At 45.8% G+C, this 23522-nt stretch overlaps 1 protein-coding gene across 1 annotated transcript; it reads left to right on the top strand.

Moving 5' to 3' along the window:
• Window positions 1-3595: 3595 nt before the first annotated feature.
• On the top strand, window positions 3596-22809 carry fam135b (family with sequence similarity 135 member B). The gene is made up of 21 exons (XM_047019398.1): window positions 3596-3672; window positions 5219-5298; window positions 9262-9401; window positions 10603-10673; window positions 11125-11298; window positions 11745-11871; window positions 14314-14467; window positions 14597-14646; window positions 14814-14969; window positions 15505-15578; window positions 15697-15851; window positions 15998-16224; window positions 16384-17397; window positions 17473-18182; window positions 18350-18516; window positions 18796-18887; window positions 19003-19100; window positions 20027-20178; window positions 20411-20521; window positions 21016-21129; window positions 21520-22809. The coding sequence occupies exons 1-21, from the start codon at window positions 3596-3598 to the stop codon at window positions 21723-21725; spliced, it is 4149 nt and encodes a 1382-aa protein (XP_046875354.1). The 3' UTR covers window positions 21726-22809.
• The last annotated feature ends 713 nt before the right edge of the window (window positions 22810-23522 follow it).

Raw genomic sequence — 23522 nt, 5'->3', positions numbered from 1 at the left:
GCAATATCACTTAGTAGTAGCACATACAGTAATTTAGTAAAACCACCACAATGTGAGTTTATGTCCTCAGTCCTCACTAAGTGTATTCTGACTGTCACTGTTAGACATACAGACATGTGATGGTTACTGTTAAAGTTGACCTGGAACAGCATAAACAAAATGAGCACAGACATATTGTAGTTAATCCATGAATGACATGATTGTGAATGACAGTGGACCACTCCTGATAATTCATATTTTGATATAGACTTCACAGTAAAGGAAATTATCAAGTTAACTGAAACATTTATATTCATATAAAACTATATTAGGAATATAGATAGCCAGCAATAATATTCAACTTGATAACTAGTCAACATTTGCATGTCAGTGACAGTGTTTTAAGGTCAGAATGACCAAGGGCATGCAGTTTTCACATTACATCTGTCAGATTGGTGAATACTCCCCAAAGATGAATCCTGAAGTGGTAAAACAAGGATTATCCAGCTGACTTCAACCTTCCCAAGTCCATCTGCTGCAGGCAAAATGTACTCTGACCACAAGGGATCCATGAGTAAGCAAGGACGCCTCTCCACTTACATTTATTCAACATCTTCAACCTGCTGAACCCCATCACAGTCTAGCTGGCCACATTGTTTGGTTCTGTAATTGCTTTGGCTTGTGGTTGTTTGATTTAATATAATTCACTTTGTAGGTTATTAAGGAGTCTAACATAAAAGACTATAGCCAATTTCTGCTGCCTTCAACATGTGTAACCATTTTTCAAAGATATTATGTGTGTGGTTAGTCAAGCTTTCATCATTAATCCTTAAAATAACTGACTTGGCCAGAATCTGTCCCTCACATGATTGTTGTAATCTGCTCCTTTCTGAGACACAAGTGAGACTGCATCTTTGCCTGCATCACTCTGTTTTATCAAGGATAGAAGCAGTGGTGTAAATTGCTTAAAAAATAAGGGGTTAAAGATCAGTATAATGTGAGAGATTAATTTCATTTCATATGCAAACAAACAGCCTCTTGCCTAGTGACACAGACGCTATCAGGGTCCTCCACTCTGTCTCCTCAATGTGTATTCAGTCCTTAAATAGCATTCTTGACATATTACCTCAGGATCTTGTGATTCTGGGATAACTGTGATGTCAGTGAAATAGTCATGTTCACCAGCACCAAGCTGTGTGAGGAGAAGCCCTGAGGCCTAGCATGTAGGATTCAATATGTTGTTGTCAGCCCATGTCCCCCAACCTGTACTGTACAGTAATGGCAATGCATTAAATAGTCTGAATGTGTATGATATTCCAAACAGATGGTACCTGAAATCATCAAGGTTTTCATTACATTGTTTAGCAGCCAGCTTCAGAAACTGACACTCGGCAATTAATCATGAGAGAGCATCTATAAAAATGCTAATGCAGCACAGTCACTTGTCCATTCAACAATACTGAGTAAACATATGTGGCTAGGAATTGATGTTACAATCCCACATCGTGTTGACTGGAACTGTGCATGCAAGTCACATGCCAGTCAAATGACAACAATTGTTGTCTACTGATAGAAAAATATCCTGCCCTCTCAGTTACTTTTACCAATGAAGACCTTTGTCACAAACCTCTCACTACAAACCCATATGCCTTTTCTCTTTCACAAAGGATCACGTGGTTGCTGTACCGTCAGCAGTCTTTCTCTTGTCAACTGTAACCGTTGAAATAGACTCTAATGGCTCAGCAGTGAAGTAGATGAAAACTGGTTTTGTGTTCTTCTGTGAATATGTGGTCTCACATACTGGTGATGCCTTCGGTTAAGGTGCAGCTGCACACACAGGTTACAGTGTGTCTTATTCCATTTAGGTGTCACTGCACATACTGTACATGTAGTACAGAAAAGGAAGGAGGTAAAGAGTTACACTTGAAACCTCTCATGATTCTCTGACTCATTGAATGGCCCCCAGATTTTGAGTTATTGATCCATTTCGGCAGAGGTACAAACAATCAGGAAAGAACGTGGCCTTTGCCTCTACGCTGGCTGTGAGAAGATGGTCTAGTTGCTCTATTGGGGGAGAGAGGAAAAGAGTGTGTGTGTGTGCGTGTGTGTGTTTGTAAAGAGACTGAATCATGCAGCCTCAGCCTCTGGGTCCACGCTCCGTCAAGAACACAGTGTTCATTTTCCCCTCTGTAACCTGCTTGTCACGGAGCAGCAGAAGCACTCCAATCCTTCTTTGGACTCTGAAGCACAGCCAAAAGTGAATGACGAAGGAAGGGGAGGCTGTTTGTATGACAAGTTTAACTAATGAGACATAACAAATGGCCAAACTCCTTAGAACAAGTCCACTGGAGCAACAATATTCTTCCACACTCCTCTTCACAGCTAAGTTCCAAGGCTGGCAGGTCAGTGGCCAGAAGACAGGTCATTGTTACTACAATGTGACTGCTTGTGTCAGTGGGCCCACTGACACAGCACAAAGCTCACCGCCCTATATATTAACCTTTAATACAGTTGTCAGTGGTAAGTTGTGTGCGTGTGTGTGTGTGTGTGTGTGTGTGGGGGGGGTGGGTACAGACACACCCCCTCACCTGTCAAAGTGACACGAGACGCCAAGTCAGCAGAGCTGAGTAGGCTCTGTCGCTTACAGTTTCTCCCTTCCCCTGGCCATTTTCATCAGCGGTCAACTAATGCACTGTAGGAACAATCGTTATTTTGTTTCTTAGAGGTGATAGCTGTTGGAGAAGTGCAGAGGCACCAGATTTGCTATTTTGTGTCTGAATCAGTGTCTAAATAATTCTGCTGGGAGATAGACCCACATTTAAAGCAAACGGTCGGTATAGCATGAAGTAGTCTAGTTATGCGGATAAAATGATTTTCAAGGATTGTAAATACTGTTGCCAGAGAACATTGCTTAATTGGCCGTAAGGGTGATTGACACACTCCTCACAGTGTTTTGATCTTCTGTATTCTGGTATAATGAGGATGTGCACACCACTGTAAACACAAAGTATGTGCCCTGCAGACTGGGTTATTTCCATCTCCTGCTCATGTTTCTTTACAGCGGACAACCCAGAAATGTGACTGAGCAGCATCACAAAGACGGATCATTTGCACATTGACTCATTTCACGGTGTCAACAAAAAAGTACCAGAAACATGAATCCACAGACAAATAGTACACACAGTGAGTGCTTTTGTGAGCAGCATTGCGATGGAACGTCCTCGTAAGAAAACTACAGAAACAGGTTCAACAGGAGACGAGTAGCTGAGTTCTGTGTTCGGCCTCCATTCATGAACATCTGAAAATCCCAACTGGGCTTCTTTGCTTCATTCATCTTAATGTTCTGGGCTTCTGTTTGCCAGGTGCCCTGTTGTTCAGCGGAGCCGCTTCCTGAGTAGCTTGTATCAAGGCCATCACTCCTTCCTCTGATGACTCAATTAGGAACACGGTAGTGCTGTATTCAGACCAAGGTTCCCACTGTGAGGTATAACCATCACAAAAACGATGTGAAGATATTTAATGTAATTGTTCATTTTTTCCCATTTTGAACCAAGCACCGCAGTGTTGTATTGATTTGTTCTGTTCTGTTTTGACAGGTGATGAACTGGAATGTATCATGTCTGAAGTACAGGGAACATTGGAGTTTTCTGTAGAGTTGCACAAGTTTCACAATGTGGATCTCTTCCAGAGAGGGTGAGCATATTTTTTAGACATTAAGACCATTAGGCTAGTACTATATTGCTTGATACAAACTTGCCTGTGCCTAGCAGTAATTAGTATGCTATATAACTGAAACATGAATAAGTTAAGTATGAGGGTTCAAATACTGTTCAATGCTATGTGACAGACTGCTTCAGATTTCCGGTAAACAATCTCAATGATAAGGATAGAATAAGGTCATTTTATACTATAGAGTATGATGTGTCTGTGAGGAGATTAGAGACTGGCATCTGGTTGGCTGGGGGCTCTTTGAAATGCCAGCTTTACTGAGATTTGATCCACACACCCTCTGACCCCCCTCCCCTGCCCCCACCCCAAACGAGGAAAGCTAAAGCTTTCTCATACTAATCTCCTCAGTTGAGTGCACTAGTATATCTGATTTTACTGGCCGCCATGTTTGTGCCCCAAAGAGGAAAAAGGGCATGACGAGCTGGCAGGTCCCTCTCTGTCACTGACCACTATGAGTGTCATTTGTTATTGTAAGGCGGTAAAGTAGAATTCTTACAAATTGTATACAGTAAAAGTGTTGAAAATAAACATTGGCAGTGGACTTCAGAGAAATCCATGCTGCTTTAAACGGATTGCATTAATTCACTGATTAAGTCTGCATTTGATTTATAAAGCAGAAGAGATTGATAAGATTGCTGACCTTTTAATTTGCCATAATTGGCCATCAAATGTTGGTCTAACAATAAACTGAAATTGGATACCTTATCCTTGCTGTGCAATTGCTTTAAAATGATCTTCTAACCCCAGCTATTTGGGTAGTTTGTGCCCTTAAGAATCTGTAAACAGCAATTGCTCTACAGTGGGCTCCAACCAGTCAATCCACTGAGCATTGACTGAGCTATCTCCAAGTGTATGCCAGACAAACACTACCCTTATTTATTTATTGACCCTCAAAACCTCTTTGCCACTCTATACTGTCACGCCTCCATCTGTGAGCCTGTCGGTCGCAAAAACATGGATGCGATGACTGTGTTCACAGCCAAGCATTGCTTTCTCAGACTGCCAATGTGTCCCTGTGGACCCATGTGCTTTTAACCAATTTCTCTCCAACCCGTCAGTGACCTTTGTAAGACGTCTCTTTCAATACACCGCCGCCTAATCTTCCGCTCTGTGTGCAAGTCACAATTTTCCAATATACGCAAAGCACACTTTCAGTACTTTCAGTGCAGATATAATGGTAATGTTTTTAGCAACTATAATGTATAGTAATGTATTGCTCTTCAGCCTTGGCTTCACTCTAAATGGATGAGCATTACTATGTAGGATTCATTATTTATTGCCATTTTATCTTCTCCTCATTAAATATTCAGCTACATTTGTACAAGTCCTGTCCACTGTTGTTTGACATGACCGTCAGGCCACTTCTAGGCCATTTGTCCTGGCATGTATCTTGTTCAAATGTCTCAACACTCATGATTTTAGTTGTTTATTGCAATGTGTAGTGCAAATATGCGGTATGCTCTGTACTGTATGTGGCAGATATTGATTCCGGATGTCGTTTTATTCTCAGATTCTACCAGGTCCGAGCTGGATTGAAGGTATCACCTCGTGTGCCACACAGGTTGATAGCAACAACAAAGGGGAATACAGGTAAAAAAAATAACTGAGGTCTTGTCATTTGTACTGCAGCGTTAGTATATTTGTATTAAAGACAGAGGAAGCTATAGGGAAGTTGTTTTCTGCAAATGTGTTACATTGGCCATTGATTTGGCCTCTTTAGGGCATGCTATCAGCATTATTTGTATTTGTTATATTGTTATGACTTCTCTGGATATGAGTATGAACAGTGAAGTCCATATTTTCATGATTTGATTCATCAATGCGTATTTGCATTTGTTGTCTGACTGTGGGAGGATGGCGAGAATAACCATATTCTAAACCTGTGAGGTTTCATCAAAGACAACACACTGTTTCTGAGAACTGCAGCCCATAGGCCGGCTGCAGATAGCTTCTTTCTTCTGTGTGCTAATGAAATCGTCAGGAGTTCACACACTTTCAAACTTTGCTACATGTTTTGAGTCCTAAACACCTCATCACCATAATCCAGAATATTCCACGTCTCCAGCAGGAAACTAGAGAGTGAGTCCCACAGATTTAGGACTGCCTAAATTCGAGAGTAGGTTCTGAAGTGGAGTTCTGTTGATGTTGACAAGCAGCTCCTGTTCTGAAGCTCTGGGGGGGATGAGTCTGGGAAAAGCACACTCGCATGACACAGGGTCCCACATAGTCTCGTGATAACAATCTTCTGTTGTGATCTGCATTCTTTGTCCAAATGACATACATTCTGTAGGACCGAGTTGTCTTTGAAGTGTTCTGAGAACAGTCATCTTTAAAGGTGACAGCTTTTTATTGTGCACGTGCGTGGTATTGCAACCAGATAGTGTTGTGTGGGAAACGTTTTTTCCTAAAGCGGGTTTAGTCTGTTTTCAAGCAAACAGTTTTACAGCCCTCGGTGAAATGTCTGTGTGATTTGAGCAAAAAGAAAACGTTGTATCCCCCACATTCTTTCTGTCCGCCCTTATTGTTCAGATTTTCCCTGGTGTTATGACATCTGTTAAGACCCATTTAAAAATCCTCTATTAGGAACCTAACTAAAGGTTTCCCTCCGTACAGGAATCCAAACACCAGCCGGTAACTACCTGTCTTTGCGCCCAAGCCTATGGCTGGATACTGTGGCCCAAAGGCCCTCTTTGACAATATTCTGCCTGCACAAGTTGGCTTTCATTTGAAGAATAGCAGTATTGCTTAAGGACCAGAGACAAAGCTGTAAATTGATTGTCTTCTTAAAGGATGGAATCGTTAATTTGAGTGTGGCTTTTATGAGTTTTGTTCTGATGAAAAGCGTTTGCTGTGATTGTCTCATGTTTATTAGCTGTTCTTTCTTTTTTCTTTTACATGGAAACTCATTTTCAAAATCAGAGTGATTAACTCAGTTTTTGTTGGAATATCTCCCTCGTGATTTTGTGAGCTGTTCCTGAAATAGAATAATTGTCTTATCAGAAAGAGATCCCAGGCTTGTATTTCCCTTTAGGTCAATTGCAATAGAGAACTGCAGAATGTGAGACAAAATGTTTGGAGAAAAAAAAATTGCTATCTGCTTGTGTTCTGTGGTGCAGTACCACAAACAATATTTGCACAATGTATTGAGGTTAAATAGTGAAATGCATGTGTAATAAACTGTAATTTAATCTATTTAGTAGTGAAACCAAACAGAAACCACCGGCCAGATCTGTTCTTCAGAATACGCAGGCACCACCAACACTGGCAATACCGATTTGCAGTAATATAGGCTATTTATAGCCCCTGATAGTTGGAGCAGAGTGCAGGGAGCAGTGTGTGTGTGCTTCCATGCATGCGTGCATGCGGGTGGGGGCGTGTTCTTTGGCAAGGAATGCCTGGTTGTGAAAACCCTTTCTATAACATTGAGATTTGACTTTGACACAGACATAAGATAGTCACAAGAATAACTCAATAATGTCAGGCTAGGACACTGCTGAGTAACAGCGGAGCTTAGCATTGTGAATCTTGTATTTTGCGCTCCCTGAACTGTAGGCTGAACTAGGCTGTGTTTACATCTCAGTGGAAACTGAACAATGCAGGTTAGGTAGAAATCCGCTTGCTCTGGTCCTGCTTGCGTCGCACAATAGCTTACTACATAAACATTTAAGTCTTCTGAGAATATTCAATCACCAGTAACATGTCAAAAACATTTGGAGACACTGAGCTATAAACGTAGTATTGACAGAACATTCTGTGAAAACGATAATGTCCTCAAACAATAAGATCCCCTTACATCCCACAGTGGGGTGGATTCCTGCTCGGCTACAAGGCCGGAGATCTAGGATATGTGTGTGTGTGTACGGTGTGCTAAATTGCAGCAGCGTACAGAAAGGCTGTGTCCATATTCTAATTGGAGGGCTTAACCGCAGCCCCCCCCCCTCCCGTCTGCTGCTGCCTTTCCCCTCACAAGGTCACATATTAAGCCTTGCAGACAGCCTCATACCCATAATGCACCAGCCAGCCAGGTAGCCAGCCAGTGTACAGTCCATCCAGGATTTTTTTTTTTTTATCCCAATGAGACACAGGAAATAATCCCTGCCCCCAATGCTCTCTGGGAAATTGTGTGTTTGACATTTCAGTTGTGTGTGCTCTTCGAACAACTCTAGGGCAGGAAGTATTGCTGCTTGTGCTGATTTTGGGCAGTTAATAGCTGTGAATACAGAAAAATACAGTGATTGCAGGTTGGGATGTTTTTAATTCCCTCCGTAGCAAGAAAATTACATTTTATAATACTTACATTTACATAACATACCAAATAAATACAAATATCAGTATGGTTGCCAAGTTACTAGCAAAAAAACATGTCCACCATAGTACAAGGTACAATTTCTGGGTCTCTTTTAATTCAAAGCTTGGTAGGCTATAACATTCTTTTTTATCTAAAAGATACACTTTCTGCACTCAAACCTCAGTATATTAATTTTTAGAATACTCTTTTTGTCGCGGCCACAGCCGTGCCCCCCTGTCGTTTTGGTTTTGCCGTGCACTAGTGTTTCCACAGAGGTCCACAGAGCTCTCGAATTTACTTTAGAACACAAAGTTGAAAGTAAAGCTCAGTCCCTGAGCAGTGAAAGAGTGTATTTGAAGCGATGAGGCAGTGGACCACCTTCATAATGTACAACTCTGAGCAGATAAGATTTATAGACTTTCCAGCTCTTCTCCCTTCCTGCTCCCTCCCCCTTTAGATACTAACTTGAAATGCAATGTTTTTAAATGAGCCCAGAGCAAGCAGTCTATCGTCCAATCTGTGTTAACAAAAGTCTTCTTGATCTTCATACTGGAGCTACGAGACTGGTTGGGAAGGAAATGAAAGCACTGTGCAATATCAACACACACCAGTGAATCGCTTACTGGCTCACTGAATCTAACTACAAAATAGTATTCCCTGTACATATAATTTCTGAAATGATCAATACCTAGTCTGACTTGAATGGAAAAAGCAATTTAATTAGACAGAAACAACAGCATTTCCTCATCCATGAGACATTATGACCAGAGGGGTGCTTGCTCGTGATGGCTGCTTGACGGGTCGTGTGGCGACTGTTCTATCAGGGGAAGCCTGCTGAGAGAGAGATCGCAAGAATGAGAGAGAGAGAGAGAGAGAGAGAGAGAGAGAGAGAGGGAAGGGGGGGCATAGGAGGGAGAGGGGATGAAGTAGCGGGGGAGAAAGAGAGCACTTGCTCAGTGGGGCTCTTCCCTTCAAAGGCTTTACCCAGTGTGTCGCCCGCCAGCCTTGTGTCTCTCTCCCACCACCAGAGAGCAACACTGACTATCACAGTATAATCATGCATGAAAAGGAATTCTGTTTTCACCGGATATCATATTGGGCCCTTATATCATCATCAAATTGAGGCTTTATATGTGAATGCCTGAACACCTATATGGTAGTTTCTGTCTCATGGAATGGTGAATCAGTGTGTCACTACATGATCTCATTCAGGCGGTTCTTCTCCTGTCTGATGTGTGTGCTGTGTGTGCTGGCTCCATCCCCAGGTGAATGCAGCCTCAGTTCCTCGGGCGTCTACGATGGCGCCGTGTTCAGCAGGATCTTTCAGATCCTCTACAGGAACGAGGAAATCGCAGTAAATGACAGCATGACCTTCAAGGTCCACCTGCTGCTGGATGGAGAGAGGGTGAGTTATTGTAATTGGCAGACGTACCCTCCAGCATTCCCTGGCATACATGGATGACGTGGAGAGAAAAACATCTTACTGCAGACCTTCACCCCACCCCCCCAATTTTGGGGTGGATCAATAAAAAAACACAATGACGTATTTGTCCGCAAGGACCTTCATCAAATGAGACAACCGGCTCGAAAATCCACCGTCTCATACAAGCGTGCAAACCTGCCAGACAGTTATTGATGATCTCTGTACTCTGCCGTTGCGCTGTGAGCATGACCCCAAATATCCAGTGTGTCTGGTGTTGTTGCTGCTTTGAGGAGAGGAGGGGGTGGGTGGGCTCAGATTGATCAGGGGTGACAGGCAGGATCCAAGATGGGAGCTGAAGCACACTGAAACAGCCCTGCTTGGAGACCAGTCATCCACACGCTCCAGCATCCTGCCTCAGCCCTCTTCCCAGGACTTTACCTTTGTATTCCGATCCTCAAATAGCTCTTCTTGAGCATTCGTGACTGCACAGCTCAATAAATAAATGTTGAACTGTTATTAAAATAATTCAGATTCTGTCAGAATATAGAGACTGCATTAGTGTCGACATGTTCACCTCAGGTGTCTTAATTTTAGAAATGTCATTACATGTATTATTACACATTTATGTAGATGTGACAGTGGCCCTGGAGGTGTATCAGGTTTCAGCTGTCAGCTTTCCCTGACTCCTCCTCATTACCCCCATAGAGGTTATCTGCTCCTCTCTAACGGAGATTACACAGACCAAAATACCCCTCCATTTCCTCTGTGTGTGTTTGCGCGCGTTCAATCCAAATATCAATAGCTCTGACAACACTGCTTGTTCTTGTAGGGTTGATGTTGACGCCTGTGTGTGTTTGTGTCACACAAGCTTAACAGAATGAATACAATTTGTGTGCTTGTGTGTGTCTGTGTGTGTGTGTGTTTTGGAGTGACAAAGGTACACGGGGGAGTTAGAGAACATTTTGCTCCATAATTGGCAGAGGCGACACATTGTTTTCAATAGTTGTTTGTTTCTTAAACTGTTGATCTAAACAGAATTTCCATCTCAGCCATCATTTTCTATTATTCACAGCCAACACAAAATTGGATTAAGTTTGCTTTTATGCATCTACATGTATGAAATTGTTGTGTATTTCATGGTGTCTTATAAAATAACAGTTTTCTGTGTCGTTTCTGTTCCCAGTTAGAGGAGGCTTTGAGCGAAGTCGATTTCCAGCTGAAGTTGGACCTGCATTTCACTGACAATGAGCAACAGTAAGCTACAACACACAGTATGCACACTCAGTGATGAGACACGCACCCACCTTCACACTTTGGATTGGATGCAAGTGGCATAGCCAATCCACTTCTTAGTTATCTCCTTTCGATCTGTCTTTCTTTATCTCTGTCCGGCTCTCTCATCAGTGAACAGAAGTCCAAATGTTAATGGTCTCAAGTCAGGGAAATGCCTCTAGCACTGAGACAGGGGGTGGAGTCGAAGGTAGGAACGATCACACTGAGGTGTCTAGACTCGGGGATGGGACATTCATTTAAAAACACATGACAGACCTCTGAACAGTCTTCTCACCTCGGGAAAACAGTTATCCAACAAGCTAGCTAGTTATCCAACACTAGCTTTAAGTGTGTTAGTGAGTGCTGCATCACACATCACTAACTGTATTATAAGATTTCAACAAGCCCTCCTCTGTCGTCTACTGTCTCCCAGGCTGGAAGAGATAGCGACGGTGCCTGTGATAAGCAGTCGTACCTTGGGCCTACACTTCCACCCCAGGAAGGGGCTCCACCACCATGTTCCTGTCATGTTCGACTACTTCCACCTGTCCGTCATCTCTGTGTCCATACATGCCTCCCTGGTGGCCTTACATCAACCACTCATCAGGTAGTCCACCACAGAGATGCAGAGCTGCAAATGTGGCTTCGCTTCGACCCCTGAACTAAAACATGCCTCAGTGGAGGTTCTCCATCCGAAGGAGTCTGTAGACTTGTTTTATGGAAACAGGAGTTTTCCCCATGCAAGTCCGCCGGGATCGAATGGGTGGACTTTTGTATGACTGTACAGCACTTTGCAAGTCAAGTCCTGCTTATCTGCGGCTCAGCACACTTGTTGTTTGATTTGGCAGCCTGCTCTGAAATTGCATTCTCCGGCTACTTGAATTAATAGTTTTCCAAACACTTACGTGATGAATCCAGCTGCCGATACCTTCACCCAAATGTTTAGTCATCCATTACACTGATTACAGCAGAGATTTATTGATTGCATTATAGGGTAACTTCTCTCCCTCACAGTCCCTCTCAATCACATGCCCCCTCTCTCTATCTCTCTAGTTTTGCACGGACAGGCAAGGGCGCCTGGCTTGGCAAGGGCTCTCCAGAAAGCGGAAGCGACCAATCCGCCATGTCCATAGAAAACCTCATGTTCGGGGCTGGATACTGCAAACCTGTCATCACAGAGGTATAGTCACCATGGAGTTCATCAGGCACCCAGTTCCCTGCTGGATCATCTGTCAGATCCCCTGGTCATTATAGACCGTTTTAGTAGGCCACCCAGAGATAAGAGCTGATGTGCTCCAGTTTTTCACCTCCTATTGTTTTCTAATTAACCTGTATGCTTGGGCAGGCAGGACCCACAGCTGGCCTCAGGTGAAGATGCTCTTTCTCCTTTGTTTTAATGGTGTCGTCCTCTTATCTGACTCACAAGGCATTAAGGCTTGTTAAGTGGTCAGGGCGCGGTCGGCGTTGTGCAGTGAGAGTGATTTGCCATGAACACTTTCATGCTCCTTCGTGGTGTGGGAGAAGGAGAAACGTCCAACGGAGAAACTATTTTTCATTAGGTTGTTACGACGTGTACTATGTCGGAAATTTCCTGTACGGGCCAGCCTCTACCTTGGGTCCAACTGGTTAGTTATATTTTTTCCGCTTCAGTACTAGTTGGTTTTCATACGCGTCTCTCTTCCTTGGGCCTGCCTGCGGACGTCACAGCCTGCACTGTAAACCTTAACGAGTGCCCGGACAGCCCCCCCCCCCCCCCCCCCCCCCCCCCCCTGTTCCTGTTTTTTACACCCACCCCGACCGAGAGCTTTAATAAGCGCTGCGTTTAGCCTAGCAGGGGAGCAACGTTTGATCGCGGTAATGAGTTCTCCGGCTAACGGCCACGTTCCACGTCGCTGCAGGTGAAATGTGTTCCGAGTGATCCCGTCTCCCCTCCACCTTTATTTATTTAGAGGCTCCTACCTGGGGGCTGGAGCACGTTTCTCAGCACTTTCCCCCGGCCGACCCAATGCATTTCCACCCTGCTTTTAGTTACCGTCGTTATTAAGAGCGTTGTGATGGCCAAAGCCCGCCACGTGTTTGTTGCAGATATTCCACCTGGATCAGCTGAAACGTGGTGTTACCAGTCTACGGGTGAAAGAAAAAGGTGTGTTCTTAATCATTTAGGCCAGAACGCCACAGAGCTATAAAAAGATGTGCATGAGAGATCTCAATCCAATCTTTCTTTTTTTTTTGGAGACAGATTATTACTGTAGTTGGGGCCTCGAGGGTTACAGGCCCTTTTGAGGGTTAATGAGTGTAGCCTACAGTTCTCTCGCAAGAATATCTTCAGATGAAATTGTGCAAGTTAAACCTCTCTAAGTTGGCGGACAGAAAGCCTATTCCTCGTGCTATACGACATAAACGTGTCTCACTAAGTAGAGGCATGTCTGTCCATGTTATTTCCCTTGTACTGAAATACAGAGCGAGTCTCGCCATGGTAAACAGATGGACCCCCTATGTCTACTTTTCCCATGGTGCTCGGCAACAGCCACCGCACGCAGTGTACCATCCGACTACTCATCCTGGTATTCCTGTCACACACAGTCAGGTCTCTTACTAAGGAGACTGCAGTGTCACTGTAGTGAGAGAAGAAAGTATTTTTAAGAAATGCAGTCTATACGGACAGGCTGTTTAGTGGGATGAGAGACAGGTCAGCCCCTAATGCATTGTCAGGAAAGAAAAAACTCATTTTTAAGATAACGACCGGTTCAAAAAATTGTTATTTTGCTTTGCTCCTTCGCTCCAAGGCTCCATGGACCAAGGCCCCATAACAGTAAAAAGAATTATGAAAGTAAACATACAGATGTTCCTTCCTGGTGTGGGGATGCTACTGAGCTGCAATTACAGAGCACGCTCAGGTATGATGATAGGGCTGGTGCTTTACCAGCCTCCAGCAAATTATAGTACATCCACAGATACACAGGCATTACATGCCTTTAAAACGGAGTCCCTTTGGCGCTGGTAAAACCTCCCAGCCAGAGGATGAACCTGGGGAGGTGGGCTGACCCCGGGCCCGAAGCCTAGCCCACTGGGCTGGCCCGACACTTGGACTGTCACCTGGCAGAGATGACAGCCTGGCAAGTGTGTGTCATGTCAGTGGGCTACAATACCACATTTTACTATCAAAGTTTGTCAGTATGGACTGCAATAACAAGGTTGGCTTAGAATGTGATGTCTTAAGAAGTTTGAGTATGGTTGCTTTGTGGTTAGAGTGCCATCTTCTGGCAAGAATGAGGCATCCAAACTAAATGAGTTTTACAATTGGTTGTGCTGCCATTACAATGTCATTCCTTTAGATCATTTCTGCTGTAATAACGGGTTCATCCTCAAATGACTTAGGCTCCTCATAATTCTGGTTACAAGTCTGTTTCTTTACAAGTGGTTTTTATGTCTTTCATATTTGATCCTCCATTGGTTTAAGACACTTGTGTGAACACAGAGAGGAGTTCCTCGTACACTCAGTCAGTAACAAGCTCACAGGCACCTTCCTAGCGTAGGCTGTATAACTCAAGCATGTGTCCCCGTTGGTCATCAAAGGAGATGGTTGTTTAACTGTTGAACTGTTTCCTCTGTGTCTCCTCAGGGGAGTTTTTACGTACCCAGCGAGGACTGCCTGCAGAGAGCTCACACGTGGCACCGGAGACTCTGTCGCCTCCTGCTGGTGGCTCTCCGAGGCCTGCGCTCCTACTTCACCACTCTGATGAAGGAGATCCCCCAGCTGCCTCAACTGGAGATAGGTGAGGCCAGCTGAAGATGGTTCATCACAGGCTTGTAGACATGTCAACAGTGAAAAACCCATTCCCTAATGTGATACGGTGTGTGAGCAAAGGTCTTGCATGTTGCCATGAATACATTTCTCTTTACAGAGGAGCTACCTGTGGAAGAGACCCTAAATCAGATGACAATAGAATTACAGGTAAGTTTATAAATAGACTTCAATTTGAAAAGAAATCTGTCAAGTCATCTGTGTTAAACTACCTTACCTTAACTACCTGCTTTCGTTGGTACTTCGCAGTGTCATAGACTGGCAAGACTTCTCCACTAATCTCTTCCTTTCTGGCTTCCCTCTGTTTCCTGCCTTAGCTGCAGGGCTGCCACGAGAAGGTGGCTGAGCAGGTCAGCAGAGACGTGAGCCAGCTCTGCTCCCAGCTGACTGCTCTGTGGAGCCAGTTCCTGGAGGCGGCCGTACCCAACCCCCACATCCTGTCCTACCTAGCCCAGGAGCATCACACACTCAGGGTGAGACTCCCTCATCACCAGCCCTCAGAGCGACCCCCCACCCCCACCCCTTCCCTGGTTGTAAAACATGAATTACATTCCAGTGTGTGATAGGACTTACACCCCCCCACCCAAGTGGCGTGCCTAGATACAGGCACGGAATCCAAATGCAATTTACATCTAATCACTTGAATGATTAATGTTAACGTTACAGTATTCCCAATCTGCTCCTTAATATAGCAGGGCTCTAGGCTCTTGTATTTGACGACGTTTTCTTCTCCTTTGTCAGAGAATAATCAACCTGCTTGGCTGAGATTACCTTGCAGGGATATTTTTATTCTGCTACCCTGCTAGTTAGGATTTCAATTAACACCTACTCCGTGATTATAGTAGAGGGAGAACAGCAAGAAAGAGTGTACCTAATCCATTGTCTCTCATAGCTTGGATCAAACTCCTTTTTTCCTTCACCTCTTTTCATTCTTTACTTCCACAAATTGGCCATTGTATAACGTGTATGGGATGCGCATCACTGAGAATGTGGTTGGCTGTGTTTCAGGTAAGGAGGTTTTCAGAAGCATACTTCTTCACTGAGCACTCCAAACAGACGTCCCTCACCTTCCAAGAAGAGCTGTAAGTACTAAGATTCTGCTTTAACAGCCCCATCACAGCTCCATGTCAGCTCTGTGATAGCTCTGTGGCAACTCTGGGACAATTCTCTGTGTCATGTTCACCTGTGTTATTGTTACAGGATCAACAAACATGGGCAGATGGCTTCAGAGGTACGTAGCTCTGACTATCTTATTCGAATGCCGCCTTTACCTGTGGAATGCCTGGACATAGACGGAGACTGGAACAGCCTCCCCATCATCTTTGAAGACAGATACGTAGAGTCTCCTTGCACAGGTGAATATCCTCATTCTAGATTGCTATGCTACTTGGATGGACTATCCCCTTTTAAGTTGTCTTTAAAATGGGTAATTGTTGTATTGTAAGCTCTGTAACAGACAATTTGGTTCGATCCTATTAATCCTGTTGATTTGTGATTGTAGAGTGGGGAGCACATGTGCCAACCCTTGCTGGGAGTGATAACCAGGCCACCTCGGACCCTTCTACCATCACTACCAATGGGATTCATGAGCTTGGCCAGGGAGCCAGTTCACCAGCAATACCCCACAAGGCCTCCGACACCGAGGACTGCATGGACCTGCCCGCCTACGTCTCTCTGATCGGTGGGCAGAGCAGGAGCACCAGCAGCATTAGCAGTCTCCAGGACCTCGTTCTGGATAAAGAGAGCCCAGAGCCCTCACAGGCAGGCCCAGCAGAGCAGCAGGACCCTGGAGACCAGGACCCTGGAGACCAAGACCCTGGAGACCAAGACCCTGGAGAACAGGCCCTGTCAGAACAGGACCCTGAAGTACAGGCCCTGTCAGAACAGGACCCTGGAGAACAGGCCCTGTCAGAACAGGACCCTGAAGTACAGGCCCTGTCAGAACAGGACCCAGACCCAGACGGGAGCCTTGGTTCAGGGCTGAGGTACATCACAGACAGGCCCACTGATGAAGACCCCCACCGGGGAGATGCGGTCTCTGTCCTCTCCTCTGAACACAACCCCTCCACTGACTCACACCCTAGTGGTGAAGATCGAGCTTTTAGTCATCTCACAGGGGAGGATGACTCTGTCAGTCAAGATGTCCTCGAAAACAGGAGTGCAGGAAAGAGCGAGTTGGATGGGGAAGAGTCAGATGTTGCCATGCCACTGACTCAGTCGATAGATGACGAGAGCGAAGACGCCCCCCTGAGTAGTGTCTCCACCCACCCGGCTCCTCTCAGAGACCAGCCAGTCACGCCTCCTTTCACTGGGAACCTCAGGAGGGAGATGAACTATCGGGGAGGAACGGCCGGCTTCAAGATCATGAAGCGCTCATCCTCCGTCATCTCTGACTCGGGCATCGAGAGCGAGCCCAGTTCGGTGGCCTGGCCCCTTGAGGTGCTGAGGGGGCGCCCTCCGCTGGACTTCTCCAGCGAGCGCGAGATCCTCCAGCCGCTGGTGAGGCGGCGCGGCGCGGCCCACCGGAGCTCCCTGGAGGGGGGTCTGCAGACGGAGAGCAACGGCAGCCTCGGGGGTATCCAGGCCTCGCTCACCTCCATCAGCTCGCTGCCTTACGAGGAGGAGGAGCTCCAGAGGCAGCAGCTCAGCAAGCTCACCAAGTCCGTCTCCGCCCCACAGATCAGCAGCCCAGAAGACACCGAGGAGGACCAGGGCCCGGCCAATCAGGAGCCGGACACGGACAGCGAGGGGACCAACGGATACGGGTGGGAGGAGTGCTCCTCCACGTTTGCTGCCGGTGGCGGGGGTCCCCTTGAGAGAAGCCAAGAGCCTCCACCCTCACTGGAGGACATCCTGGAGGGAGATCTTCTTGAAGCTGGCCTGCCTGGTGCATCCCTGGAGGTAGGCACAGCTCAGAGGGAGAGTGCCAGCAGTCCTAGAGAGATCCCTGGACCTGTTGATACATGCCTGAATGAGGAGCCACGGGACATAATGGCAGCGTTAAGCGACTCCCCCAAAGCGTTTCGGCTCCAGACGTCTATGGAGGGTCCCGATGTGAAAAGCACAGCTCTAGTCAGTCTGACGGAGAAGGCGAGCTGTCTTGGAGACCATGCGATGTTAGGGTCAGAGGTTTTGGCAGCCTGCAGCTGTGGAACCAAGACATGTGCTCATGAAAACATGGTGGAAGCGAAGACCTATCCGATCGGGAACAGGTGCCAAAGTTTAAACCAGATTAAGCTGCTTGATCTTGAGGTCAAAAACCTTCTGGATGACCCTCAGGTGTCCCCACTGCCCCAGCAGGACGCCGACAACACACACAGACCCATTGACCTCGTCAATCCCCAAACCAATGGCGCGGCGCGGTTGGACGACCTTATCGGGTTCGCAGCCAATGAGAGAGAGCCTCGGCCGCTGGAGTGTCATAGCAAGCCCACTGCGAAGATCCCAAGCTCTGGCCTGGCCTTCATGAATAGGAAGGTGGTGGAAGTGGTCAACATGTCTGTGTCCTGTGCCCCCACTTGTCTCCCCTTCTCCTCCGTCCTCCGAGACTCTCCCTCCATCAGTGGCCTTTCCACCCGCCAGGCTACCTCCCCCATTACCCATCAGCCCCTGGGCTCTTTTGGCATCATCTCCTCGTCGTCCAACACCCTGGGTTTAGAGGACGAGACCAATGAGAGGATGCTGCAGTGAGTTCCCGCTTTCTAACAGACTGGCTGATGCAGAAAGAGCCAGCGATGTTTTTGTCTGATCCTACATACATGAACTGCAAATGAGTTGCCATAACTTGTTTACATTTATGATCGCGTTTCACCCTCTTTCATCATCTTCGCCCACTGTGCTGCCCTCGTTCCAGTTTCTACAAAGCCAAAGAGGATCTTCTGAGAGAGATGAGTCTGCAGGCCAGCCTGTACAGCGACCTGCCCCTGCTGGCGTCCGACCTGCCCTACTTCCCCCCCGAAGAGGAGGACGAGGAGTTTGAGGACGGGATCCACCTGGTGGTGTGTGTCCACGGCCTGGATGGTGAGTCAGCAGGAAAACGAGCCCCGCGGCCACTCCACTGTCCTCCTCATTCACTTCCGTCACATTTGGCTTTCAACAGACCCATAGCTTGATACAGGACATACCAGAATTGAATGTACAGTACAACATTTTCATACGTTACTGCATTGTATTGAGGATGTGTTGTCTTTGAAAATGATTAACCTCCTGTTTCTGAAGCTTACGTAACAGACGCTGTAGAGTGTAAATGTATTTACCACATTGTGGTTTAAACATTGTGTCTTCTTTTGTCACTTTCAGGAAACAGTGCTGACCTACGGCTGGTCAAGACCTTCATTGAGTTGGGCCTACCAGGGTCGAGATTAGACTTCCTCATGTCTGAGAGGAACCAGGTAGGGTCTGAGGTACCGTGTCAGGTCTGGACATGTGGGGAGAATGTTATCTGAATGAACCGTCATGCAGCACCGTTTAAAGAATGCTGACGTTCCCTCTCTCTCCGCCCAACAGACCGACACGTTTGCAGATTTCGACACCATGACGGACAGACTGCTAGATGAGATCATTCAGCACATTCAGCTGTACAATCTGACGATCGGCAGAATAAGGTCAGCCTCTCAACGTTTACACTGCTGGATCAGGTCTGCTGGCTACATACTTTACGAAAACAGCAAGAGCGGAAGTCCATTATGTTGGTTTGATCTAATAATAGAAGATACTGTATACAAGAACATGAACACTTGTAGTAATCTAGTTCAACCACTTGGTGGCAGCAGATTTATGCCCTTTGTCCTTTTGTTCAAGTTGTAAAGAAAAAATTAAAAGGACACAAAACAATGAATTTCCTAAAACAAAAATTTGTTTTTCTATCCTGTGGTTCCAATTTAGGACATTAATTAATTGTGTAAATGAATAACCGTAAATGTGCCAATCACCTTCTTTGTAGCCAGAACGAAACAGCTATTTCAGTATGTTAACTTAGTTTAGAGTTTATACTCTGGAGGGCTAGTCTTAGCGATGAACATAATGGGCTTCCTCCAGCAACTGGCTCTGTTCACATTCTTGCCTCTATATTTAGTTACAGAGCAGACAGGGGAGAAAGAGCTGCCCAAATCTGGTGTACAGGGTGGTGTCAGCTATTACTGTACTGCTACATTAAAGAATGTGACATGTCTATGAAGTGGATCTTACTGCTGTGACTAGAATAGTTCATCATTGTGCCGTATTACCATGTCTTCCAGTACTGGAGGACAAAGCTGGAACATAAACCATAGAGTGCATGTATTATGCAAGTAAGAAAGTTTTACTTGCTGAATTATAGTTGTATATATATATGGATACGGACAAGGGCTTTAGACCGCTAAAGTACCGAGAACATCGAGGAACGTCTTCCACTCTGTCTTTTGGTAATGAGGACCGTTGCGGTGGATCAGGGCTACTCTGCGCCAAGCAAGCACTGAGCTGAGCTGTAAGCGGCAGATAGATGTGAGAAATGAGGTTCATCTCTGTGGCGTTTCTTTTCTCTGGCCCTCAGCTTTATTGGCCACTCTCTGGGGAACGTCATCATCCGCTCGGTGCTGACGAGGCCACGCTTCCGCTGCTACCTGTGTAAACTGCACACATTCCTGTCTCTGTCTGGCCCCCACCTGGGAACCCTGTACAACAGCAGCACTCTGGTTAGCACAGGTGAGTGGACCCCACATGGACAGTGTGATATGACCATGCATCCTGCACTATGCTGACCTGCTAGGGTGTTTCTGCTCCTCATCTACCTCCAGTCTCTGGGGCGCCCTGCTTCGTAAGCGTGCTTCTGCTCCTTAGCTGGCTCCAGACTCCATATCATACGCCCTGCTGTCGTGCTCTGGAGGCATTTTTTTGGAGAGGTTGTGTTTGTGACATTCAAACGCGTCTTTTCCAGGTCTGTGGCTCATGCAGAAGCTGAAGAAGTCGGGATCGTTGCTGCAGCTCACCTTCAGAGATCACACCGACCCGCGAAAGACATTCCTCTACCTTCTAAGCCAGAAGCCAGGTACTGGAGTCGAAAGATGGCACAAACACATTTCATTGCTACTCCAATATGTTCCTCTGTAGACTGATCACTGAGAGAAGCCACCGAATGTTCATAGAAACGTTGTCGTCTAGTCTTATTTCTGTCTGAGTCAGCTGACTCGTATTCACACCAAGCCAGCTAACTCAGAGAGGCCTCCCCACTGTGTGAAAACAACAAAGTAGCCGTTTGTCACAGAGACTTGGAGAAGATAAGACTGGAAGCGACGTTTTTTTTCTCTCTCTCTCTCTCCGAGCTGTGTCAGGCTGACAAAATGATCCAAAACCTGTCATTTGAAACCCACCAAGAGCAGTCTCTAAAAAGCGCACTGACAGGAGACAAAAAAAAGAGAGTTGTTTTATCAGTCGACGGCTGTCAGAAGATGATGATTGGGAGGTTGTGATAAAGCACACACTCGCTCGCACACTCACTCTCTCTCGTTACATTCACTTTGTTTTCTCTCGCTGCCGTTCCAGGTCTCCAATTCTTCAAGAACGTTGTGTTAGTTGCATCGCCGCAGGACCGCTATGTTCCCTTCCACTCAGCCAGAATAGAGATGTGTAGGACTGCACTCAAAGACAGGACCACAGGTCAGCATTACACACATACACACACATACACACAGTAAACTGGTGGTTTGGATCTCTGTTAGAGGCTGCTCATCGTCCAGACTCATGCAGTGAGGGCCACTCTATGTGAGGTACAACTCATTATAATGAGGCTTTTCACACATATCACACAATAAAGGTCTAAAGTCTTATTTATTTGATATCTGTTGACCCAAATTGCCTCCAGTCAGCATTCAAAAATTCTAAAGAACAGGCACCTTTTGATCTAATTTCTCTGTGTCTGTCTGCCTGCCTGCCTGCCTGCCTGCCTGCCTGCCTGCCTGTCTGTCTGTCTGTCTGTCTGTCTGTCTGTCTGTCTGTCTGTCTGTCTGTCTGTCTGTCTGTCTGTCTTGTCCATCTGTGGATGTGAAGGCCCGGTGTATACAGAAATGATCAACAACCTGCTCCAGCCTCTGGTGGGAGCCCCAGACTGCAGGTTAATCAGACAGAACGTGTTCCACGCCCTGCCCAACACAGCCAACACTCTGATTGGCCGAGCTGCCCACATCGCCGTGCTCGACTCGGAGCTCTTCCTCGAGAAGTTCTTCCTCGTGGCAGGGCTCAACTACTTCAAATAGAGACAGACTTCCCACAGTGTAGGCTGGGGTCTAAGGCTAAAGAGGTGAGAGAAGAACGTTTCGTTTGGTTCCGTTTTTTTACCCTGAGCGTGTACAGTGTAAATAAGTACCATATGTATACCTTGTGTTGTCTAACAGATAGACATAAATAATTCATTACTGCATTAGCGCTACTGTATAAACCTACATCATAAGTTAAGTTCAAGTCATGTGACAGCAGCTAGGTTCTGAGTCTTGTTTGAAGTCTACCTTTGTTAACTGAAATAAGGTATATTTCATACTTCATTACTGGTGTTGAGTAGTCCTTATGGATACAATTTTATCCAAAGCACTACCAAAAGGATAGTTATGGTCTAGAGCATTTAGTTCAGTATTTGCCATTTAGATGATTTGATGAAGAGGTTCGTCTGGATAATTGGTGTGAACTTTACTTGAAGGACAACATTGAATACAGTCTGACCTTGATGAGAGATGGCTGCTTCGCCTCGATCTCCTCGACTGTATATTGTTCGATATTTATGACAAGTTGAACTTCCACAGAGTATGTGGTGGTATTTTATTGTACAAAATCTTTCTTTTTACAGAACCAATCTAGATATTGTTTCAAATTATTGATTGTGTATTGATTGAAGTTCACCCCCCCCATAAAATGTGACCTTTACAGTGTTTTCTATTGACATCCGTTGGCAGCATTGCAAACAGGCCAAAATAGAGGACAAACATTCACTATAATACAGTGTAAGTCCTATATACTCCTCGTATTAGTTGATATATTACATATCCTTAATGTGTTCACTCATCCAAAAGCGGTTGCAGCGTGTCTCGGGTGACTTCTGTTGTCATTAACCTTTCAATGCCTTCGTGTTTCGTGAAGAAGCTCCCGTGTTGACGTCCCCCAACCTTTTCTGTCAAGATATTGTGTTTTATTTTAGCTACTGTACCGATTCTCTGGAGGCAGAAACATTAGTTGAATGCAGGGTCACAGTGTCCCTCAGCTATCTCTGAGCTGATTACCATGTTGAAGGTTTATAATATCTTGAAAGTGAAAAGTTACATCTACAGAATCTTGTATCTCATGAACTTGCCCCATTTTTATCACAATGATCTCATTAGAATATTGTTTGTAAAACATCTCTGGTGTGGACTAGTTTCTTCCTCTTTCTGTTAGGCCACAGTTCTGTCTGTCACATGAAATGGACAGTCAGTGAGTCTCTCTTTTTAAGCCCCTCGAGACTAATGCCTCACATAGCTACTGTACACGGCTGTCCATGAAGATCAAACAATGTTTACATTTTGATATGAAAGAGCGGTTGCCGCGGTGTCACCCGTGCAAAGCTCCACATCCGTCTGGGCATATTCACATCTGTTGGCTGAAACCACATGAACTCTTCACACTGAGCGACCTGTGGGCTCTCCTCACTGCTGTAGGTCCGTGCACTTAAACAGCTTGCCAGTCCCTGTCCACGGCATCGAAGATGGACTCCACACTACCTGTGTGTTTTTCTCTTCTCTCCTGTTGGTTTTGATGGGCGCTTCAGCTCCTTTAAGGGATGACCGACCTCAGCAGGTCTGTCTGAAGCCTCTGCTGGTAAGCCATTGTCCTCAAGATTACTGTCCTTTTGTACAAAAGGTGACGTTTCAAAGTGCTCTTGTGCGAGCTGAGAGATGGCTCTGGCTCCCTGTGTTCGCTGTAGCACTGCCTGGTAAGCAGAGTGTCACTGTGATTGACTCTAATTAAACGGCCCCCCCTTTAGGAGGCGGGGAGCGTTCACAAGCCACTTCAGCTGCGTAAGCAAT

This window comes from Hypomesus transpacificus, chromosome 4 (assembly GCF_021917145.1).
Source record: "Hypomesus transpacificus isolate Combined female chromosome 4, fHypTra1, whole genome shotgun sequence".
NCBI classification, from domain to species: domain Eukaryota; kingdom Metazoa; phylum Chordata; class Actinopteri; order Osmeriformes; family Osmeridae; genus Hypomesus; species Hypomesus transpacificus.
Note: the sequence above shows the minus strand (reverse complement) of the source record. Positions and strands in the feature narration are given on the sequence as shown.